The sequence below is a fragment of the Tachyglossus aculeatus genome, chromosome 17 (assembly GCF_015852505.1).
Source record: "Tachyglossus aculeatus isolate mTacAcu1 chromosome 17, mTacAcu1.pri, whole genome shotgun sequence".
NCBI classification, from domain to species: domain Eukaryota; kingdom Metazoa; phylum Chordata; class Mammalia; order Monotremata; family Tachyglossidae; genus Tachyglossus; species Tachyglossus aculeatus.
The window spans coordinates 56,908,058-56,915,995 of record NC_052082.1 but is presented as its reverse complement, the minus strand read 5'-3'; the positions used below and the strand labels follow the sequence as shown (position 1 = coordinate 56,915,995).

Below are 7,938 nucleotides of genomic sequence, written 5' to 3'. Positions count from 1 at the left end.
TGGCAATTCAGGTCTCTTTTTTTTTGGGGGGGGGGGGGGGAGAATGACCCCACCTCCTGCTCCCCCCTCTCCTCCTCCTCCTCCTCCCCCTCCTCCTCCCTCTCCTCCCCCTCCTCCTCCCTCTTCTCCTTCCTCTCCTCCTCCTCCTCCCTCTCCTCCTCCTCCCTCTCCTCCTTCCTCTCCTCCTCCTCCTCCCTCTCCTCCTCCCTCTCCTCCTCCTCCCCCTCCTCCCTCTCCTCCTCCTCCTCCTCCCTCTCCTCCTCCTCCTCCCTCTCCTCCTCCCTCTTCTCTGCCTCCTCCTCCCTCTCCTCCTCCTCCTCCCTCTCCTCCTCCCTCTTCTCTGCCTCCTCCTCCCTCTCCTCCTCCTCCTCCCTCTCCTCCTCCTCCTCCCTCTCCTCCTCCTCCCCCCTCTCCTCCTTCTCCCCCCTCTCCTCCTTCTCCCTCTCCTCCTCCCCCCTCTCCTCCTCCCCCCCTCTCCTCCTTCTCCCCCCTCTCCTCCTTCTCCCTCTCCTCCTCCCCCCTCTCCTCCTCACCCCTCTCCTCCTCCCCCCCTCCTCCTTCTCCCCCCTCTCCTCCTTCTCCCTCTCCTCCTCCCTCTTCTCCTCCTCCCTCTTCTCCTCCTCCTCCCTCTTCTCCTCCTCCTCCCTCTTCTCCTCCTCCTCCCTCTCCTCCTCCTTCTCCTCCTCCTCCTCTACCACCCTGGCTACCCAAGGGGCAGAGCTGGTGGGGCCCACCCCAGCCTGGGAAAGACCGGGCATCTGCTGGCACCCAGCCCCACTAACGCCCACCCCTCCCGGCACCCAAGAATCAGCACGGGGCCAGAAGCTCTTACAGAAATGGGGTTTATTCCAAGGACAGGGGGTATTTAAATTATTTACACTCAGCGGGCCGTCCAGGCAAGGGCGGGTGAGGGATGCGGAGCCGTGCCCGCTCCCGACTGCTGGTGGTGGTGGTGGTGGGGGCGGAGGGGGATCAAGCAATCAGTCGATCGTATTTATTGAGCACAGAGCACTGTACTAAGCGCTTGGGAAGTCCAAGTTGGCAACATATAGAGACAGTCCCTACCCAACAGTGGGCTCACAGTCTAGAAGAGGGATGATTCCTCCGGTTCACCGGGCCGGGGCTGCTGGTAGCCCCCTCCCCGCCGCGCTGAGCAGGTGTGAGTGCAAGAAGGCAATCAGAGACGAATTGATTAATGGTTACAGCTAGGTGGAGGGGGGCGTGGGGGCAGGCCCGGCCCCACCCCTAGCTCCACACGTCTAGAGAGTAGCGGCCCTTGGTCATCAGCTTCTTGACATAGTCCACGGCCTGGGGCTGGCTGAGGTGGCCCAACTCAGCCACGATCTCGTAGAAGGTGTTCTGCACGTCCCGAGCCATGTTGCGGGCATCCCTGGGAGGAAGGGGGGAGCGGAGCGGTCAGAGAGGGCGGGGAAGGGGGCCCGGGGGAGCGGGGGCCACCCCAACCAGCTCACCCGCAGACGTAGACGTGGGCGTTGTCCTCGTGGATGAGTTTCCACAGGTGGGCCTTGTTCTCCTTCATCAGGTGCTGCACGTAAATCTGGGGAGGGAGAGGGGGCGGCTCAGCGGGGCGGGGGGCAGAGAGGGGGTCCCCCGTCTCCCTCCGGCCCGGGAGGCACCTTGTGGTCCTGGTCGCGGGAGAAGGCGACGTGCAGGTGGCTGAGGGCCCCGTCGCGGTGAAACTGGGCCAGCTCCTCCCGGTACAGGTAGTCCTCGCCCGCCCGCCGGCACCCGTAGTACAGCACCGTGTCGCCCACCTCTTTGCCTGGGGAGAGAGCGGGCGCGCAGCGGCGTGAGCCGCGGGGACCGGCGGGCGCGAGCCGGGCGGGGGGACGGGACGGGACGGGGGGCCTCACCCTGCTGCTTGAGCCAGGCCCGCTCCTGGATGAAGCCGACGAAGGGGGCGATGCCGGTGCCGGGCCCGATCATGACGACGGGCGTGCTGGGCTTGAAGGGCAGGCGGAACTGCGACTTGCGGACGTACATGGGCACCGTGGCCTTGTGCCCGTTGGCCACGGGCTCCTTGCCCTTCAGCCAGGAGGTGGCCACGCCCTTGTTGAGGCGGCCGGACTTGGCCTGGTACTCCACGACCACGGCGCAGACGTGGACGGAGCCGGGGTGCACCTGGGCGGGGCAGACGCGGCGCCAATCATCATCATCATCATCGTCATCATCATCATCAATCGTATTTATTGAGCGCTTACTATGTGCAGAGCACCGGACTAAGCGCTTGGGAAGTACAAATTGGCAACATATACAGTCCCTACCCAACAGTGGGTTCACAGTCTAAAAGGGGGAGACATATACATATATATATATATATATATATATATATATATATATATATATATATATACACACACACATATACATCATCATCACCATCATCAATCGTATTTATTGAGTGCTTACTATGTGCACAGCACTATACTAAGCGCTTGGGAAGTACAAATTGGCAACACATAGAGACAGTCCCTACCCAACAGTGGGCTCACAGTCTAAATACATATATATATATATACATATACATATATATATACACACACACATATATATATGTATACACACATATATACACATATATATGTATATACATATATACACATATATGTATATGTATATATGTGTGTATGTGTATATATGTATGTATACATATATGTATATGTGTGTATATATATGCACACATATACATATATATACACACATGTACACACATATATGTATATATGTGTATATATACATATATATACACATATATGCAGAGATATATATATATGTGTGTGTGTGTGTGTGTGTGTGTGTGTGTGTGTGTATATATATATACACATATATATACAGGGGACAACCTGATCACCTTGTATCCTCCCCAGCGCTTAGAACAGTGCTTTGCACATAGTAAGCGCTTAACAAATACTATCATTATTTATTGATTGATTATTCTCTGGGCCTCAGTTCCCTCATCTGTAAAATAGGAATTAAGACTTTGAGCCCCCCCCGTGGGATCAGCCCGGGAGGGGAGAGGACCCACTTTGGAGCAGGGGTCAGGGCAAGAGAGGACCCATGGGCTGGAGGCAGCAATTAATAATAATAATGATGGCATCTATTAAGCGCTTACGATGTGCAAAGCACTGTTCTAAGCGCTGGGGAGGTTCCAAGAGAAGCAGCGTGGCTCACTGGAAAGAGCCGGGGCTTTGGAGTCAGAAGTCATGGGTTCAAATCCCGGCTCCGCCAACTGTCAGCTGGGGGACTTTGGGCAAGTCACTTCACTTCTCTGGGCCTCAGTCACCTCCCCTGTGAAGACTATGAGCCCCCTGTGGGACAACCTGATCACCTTGTAACCTCCCCAGCGCTTAGAACAGTGCTTTGCACACAGCAAGCGCTTAATAAATGCCATTATTATTATTATTATCATCAGGTTGCCCCATGGGGGACTCACAGTCTTCATCCCCATTTTCCAGATGAGGGAACTGAGGCCCAGAGAAGTGAAGTGACTTAATAATAATAATAATAATGATGGTATTTGTCAAGCGCTTACTATGTGCAAAGCACTGTTCTAAGCACTGGGGAGGTTACAAGAGAAGCAGCGTGGCTCAGTGGGAAGAGCCCGGGCTTTGGAGTCAGAAGTCATGGGTTCAAATCCTGGCTCTGCCAATTGTCAGCTGGGGGACTTTGGGCAAGTCACTTCACTTCTCTGGGCCTCAGTGACCTCATCTGTTAAATGGGGATGAAGACTATGAGCCCCCCGTGGGACAACCTGATCACCTTGTAACCTCCCTAGTGCTTAGAACAGTGCTTTGCACACAGTAAGCGCTTAATAAATGCCATTATTATTATCATCAGGTTGTCCCATGGGGGACTCACAGTCTTCATCCCCATATTCCGGATGAGGTCACTGAGGCCCAGAGAAGTGAAGTGACAATAATAATGATGGTATTTGTCAAGCGCTTACTATGTGCAAAGCACTGTTGTTGTTAATGGCATTTATTAAGCGCTTACTATGTGCAAAGCACTGTTCTAAGCGCTGGGGAGGTTCCAAGGTGATCAGGTTGTCCCACGGGGGGGGGGGCTCGCAGTCTTCATCCCCATTTTCCAGATGAGGTCGCTGAGGCTCAGAGAAGGGAAGTGACTGGCCTAAAGTCACCCAGCTGACAACTGGCGGAGCCAGGGTTTGAACCCATGACCCGGGCTCTTTCCACTGAGCCACGCTGCTTCTCTTGTAACCTCCCCAGCGCCTAGAGCAGCCACGCTGCTTAACAGTAACGGTGGTCCTTGTCCAGCGCTTAGAACAGTGCTTTGCACATAGTAAGCGCTTAACAAGTGCCATCGTTATTATTGTTAAAGCGCTTACTGTGTGCCAGGCTTGCAAGCCCATCCCACACGGGGCTCACGGTCTCCATCTTCCTGATGCGGTAACTGAGGCCCGGCGGGGTGCCTGGCCTTAGGTCCCACGGCAGACAAGGGGCGGGGGCAGGATTCGAACTCAGGGCCTCCTCCCGCCCGGCCCACTGGGATGTGCCGCTGAGGGAGAACCTGGGGGAGGGAGGGAGGGTGGCACCTTGGAGGAGGAGGCGATGGAGTAGTATCGGGCCTGGAGGCGCGGCAGGAGCTCGCACAGGTGGTCGATGGGGGGACGCAGGGACGGATAGTCTTGCAGGATGGCCACGATGTTCCTCCGAGCTTCCACCACCCAATGGAGGTACAGCTCCTGCGGGAGGAGGGCGGGGAGGGGACGGAGGCCGCGTCAGGCGGGGACGGCGCCGGGGACGGCAACCGAAGAAGCGGCCGGGCGCCCTACCTTGCCCTCGCCGGAGGACGAGGCCATCTTGCGCAGCTGCTCCTGCTCGGCGGGCGCGCCGGCGTACTGGGCCAGCTCGTACAGCACGTTGGTGCGCGGGGGGTTGGTGATGTCCAAGTAGTATGTGAGGGCGGTGCGGTACGACGTGGGGCAGGGGAACGGGTGCTTCTTGTTGGACTCCTCTGCCGGGGACAGGGGACGGGGCGGGGTGGACCCTCGGGCTCGGTCGCCCGCCGGCAACCGAGTGCCCTTCCGCAAGGGGTGGAGGGGGAACTGCTGGGCAGCGTCAACTCGGGCCCGGGCTTACCCTCCGCCCCCAGCCAAGGGGCAGGGGGAGGGCGGGGAGGAGGCGGGGGTCCGGGACTCTACCGTCCAGGTTGTTCAGGGAGATGACCAGGTCCAGGTCGGCGCCCAGGATCTCGCCGATCTGCTCCACGACGGCCGAGTCGTTGGCGGGGTAGACGGCCACGTGGTCGCCGGACTCGTACCTGGGCGGGGGGACGGCGGAGGGAGGTGAGCCGGGGGGTCCTCGGGCCGGTGCGGGGGACTCGGGCGGCCCCCGTCCCGGGGCGAGGCCGGTACCTGATCTTGGAGTTGGAGATGTCCAGCTCCAGGTGCATGAGATGGCGCTCCCCGCCCTGGTTGAGCTTCCGGTTGGTGGTGACCGTGGCCAGGAACGGGTTCTTGGCATCGAAGGGGCTGGGGGCGGGGAAAGGGAGGCGAGGACGCCGCTCTGACCTCGCCGTCCGGCCCCCTCGGCCACCCCTTCGATCTCCGATCCCACTTCCTCCCGTCCCTCTCCCCTCCTTAACGGCGACAACTGCGGTATTTAAGCGCTTCTTTCGGGCCGGGCACTGTTCTGAGCGCTGCGGTGGATACGAGCGAATCGGGGCCTGTGCCGGGGCCCCGGGCTCACGGTCCTAATCCCCGTTTTACAGATGAGGTAACAGAGGCGTAAAGTGACTTGCCCATGGCCACACGGCACAGACATGGAGGAGCCGGGATGAGAACTCATCCCGCCCGTCCCCCAGGCCCGTGTTCCCTCCGCTGGGCCGCACGCCCTCCCACCGCGCGGCACGAGGGGGGCAACCCAAACTCCCCGGATCCCCCTCCCACCCCGGGCCCGTGGCTCACGGCTTCTGATTCTGGTAGCTCTTCAGCCGGCCCATCTCGCCCGTGTATACGTTGGTCTTGTTCACCTCCGTGTGGACCACCAGTTCGTACTGGCGGATGCTGGGGAGGAGGGTGGCGGGGAGGGGGGTCAGGCCCGGCCCCCCGGGGCCATCCCGCGCCCTCCCCCCCGGCCCCCGACGCCCCCTCACCTGGACTCCTCCCCGGTCGCTTCCACCCCGAAGTGCTCGCACACGGCTGGCCAGAACTGCTCCCGCCAGGTGATAAAATCTTCCTCCAAGCTGCGGGGCGGGAGGAAGGGAGGGTCTCTGAACCCCGCCAGCCCCCTCAGTCCTCCCCGCTTTTCGCCCCCCACCCCCGAGAGACCCCCTCCCCGGCCTCCCTCCCCCCGTCGTGGGATCGGCCGGGGGTGGAGGAATTGTCAATCAATCGTATTTATTGAGCAATCAATCAATCAATCAATCAATCGTATTTATTGAGCGCTTACTATGTGCAGAGCATTGTACTAAGCGCTTGGGAAGTACAGATTGGCATCACATAGAGACAGTCCCTACCCAACAGTGGGCTCACAGTCTAAAAGGGGGAGACAGAGAACAGAACCAAACATACCAACAAAATAAAATAAGTAGGATAGAAATGTACAAGTAAAATAAATAAATAAATAAATAAATAAATAGAGTAATAAATATGTACAACCATATATCCATATATCCAGGTGCTGTGGGAAAGGGAAGGAGGTAAGACGGGGGGATGGAGAGGGGGACGAGGGGGAGAGGAAAGAAGGGGCTCAGTCTGGGAAGGCCTCCTGGAGGAGGTGAGAGTGCTCTGTGTGCAGAGCACTGCACTAAGCGCTTGGGAAGTCCAAGTTGGCAACATCTAGAGACGGTCCCTACCCACCAGTGGGCTCACAGTCTAAAAGGGGGAGACGGAGAACAAAACCCAACGTACTAACAAAATAAAATAACTAGAATAGATGTGTACAAGTAAAATAAATAAGGAGAGTAATAAATAGGTACAAAACAGATATACAGGCGCTATTTCCAAGCGCTCAGTCCCGTGCCCTGCACACCGTGAGGGTTCAATAAATATGACTGAATGAAGGGGGAGACCCCTGACTCACTTCCCATCGTCGTCACCCATGCCCAGCTCGAAGATCCGGTGGGCGCCCAGCTGCTCCAACCGCTTGTCCACGTACTTGCCCATGGCGTTGAAGTGCTCATAGGTCTTGTTCCCGAGACCGAACACCTGCGGGCACCGGCAGCTCGGACGCGCTCGGGGGCAGCGCCAACGCTCCCCCCCGCCCCGACACGGGACGGGGCCGCCCAGCCGGGGGAAAACGGGCCGGCTTCTCCCGGCCGCGATCCGATTCGGCGGGGCGGGAGAGTCGGTCAGCCGGCCCCGGGCCTTGATCCGATGCGCACCCCCCCCCCCGCCCACCAAATTACCGCAAATTTGAGCCCGGTGAGATCCACGTCCGTCTCCTGCAGCCAGTCGTGGAAGTCCTGGGCGTTGTCCGTCGGGTCGCCCTCCCCGTAGGTGGCCATGCAGAACACGGCCAGCGAGTTCTCGATTTCCAAGAGTCTGGTCAGGTCGGCCTAGAGGAGGGAAAGGACGGGGAAGGGGGTCGGGCGGCTCGGTTCCGGGGCCGAGACGGGAAGGTGAGCGGAGGGGAGGGGTCCTAGAGACGGGGTGGGCCCTGGCATTCTGCGCCCAGGAGAAGCCGCGTGGCTCGGTGGGAAAGAGCCCGGGCTTTGGAGTCGGAGGGCACGGGTTCAAATCCCAGCTCCGCCAATTGTCAGCTGGGTGACTCTGGGCAAGTCAATCAATCAATCAATCAATCAATCGTATTTATTGAGCACTTACTATGTGCAGAGCACTGTACTAAGCGCTTGGGAAGTACAAATTGGCAACACATAGAGACAGTCCCGACCCAACAGTGGGCTCACAGTCTAAAAGGGGGAGACAGAGAACAGAACCAAACATACCAACAAAAT

General features: G+C 58.5%; 1 protein-coding gene across 3 annotated transcripts in view; it reads right to left on the bottom strand.

Moving 5' to 3' along the window:
• Positions 1-1,025: 1,025 nt before the first annotated feature.
• Positions 1,026-7,938, bottom strand: part of LOC119939405 (NADPH--cytochrome P450 reductase) — a 58,979-nt gene continuing 52,066 nt past the window's right edge. For all 3 annotated transcript variants that reach the window (XM_038759415.1, XM_038759414.1, XM_038759413.1), the window contains 12 exons: positions 7,390-7,539; positions 7,065-7,189; positions 6,136-6,225; positions 5,948-6,046; positions 5,396-5,512; positions 5,183-5,301; positions 4,814-4,995; positions 4,574-4,723; positions 1,875-2,142; positions 1,638-1,783; positions 1,473-1,558; positions 1,026-1,390 (listed from right to left, as the gene is read on the bottom strand). In XM_038759415.1, coding sequence (XP_038615343.1) covers positions 1,246-1,390; positions 1,473-1,558; positions 1,638-1,783; positions 1,875-2,142; positions 4,574-4,723; positions 4,814-4,995; positions 5,183-5,301; positions 5,396-5,512; positions 5,948-6,046; positions 6,136-6,225; positions 7,065-7,189; positions 7,390-7,539 — 1,677 coding nt within the window. In that variant the 3' untranslated portion in view covers positions 1,026-1,245. The remainder of the gene's footprint in view (positions 1,391-1,472; positions 1,559-1,637; positions 1,784-1,874; positions 2,143-4,573; positions 4,724-4,813; positions 4,996-5,182; positions 5,302-5,395; positions 5,513-5,947; positions 6,047-6,135; positions 6,226-7,064; positions 7,190-7,389; positions 7,540-7,938) is intronic.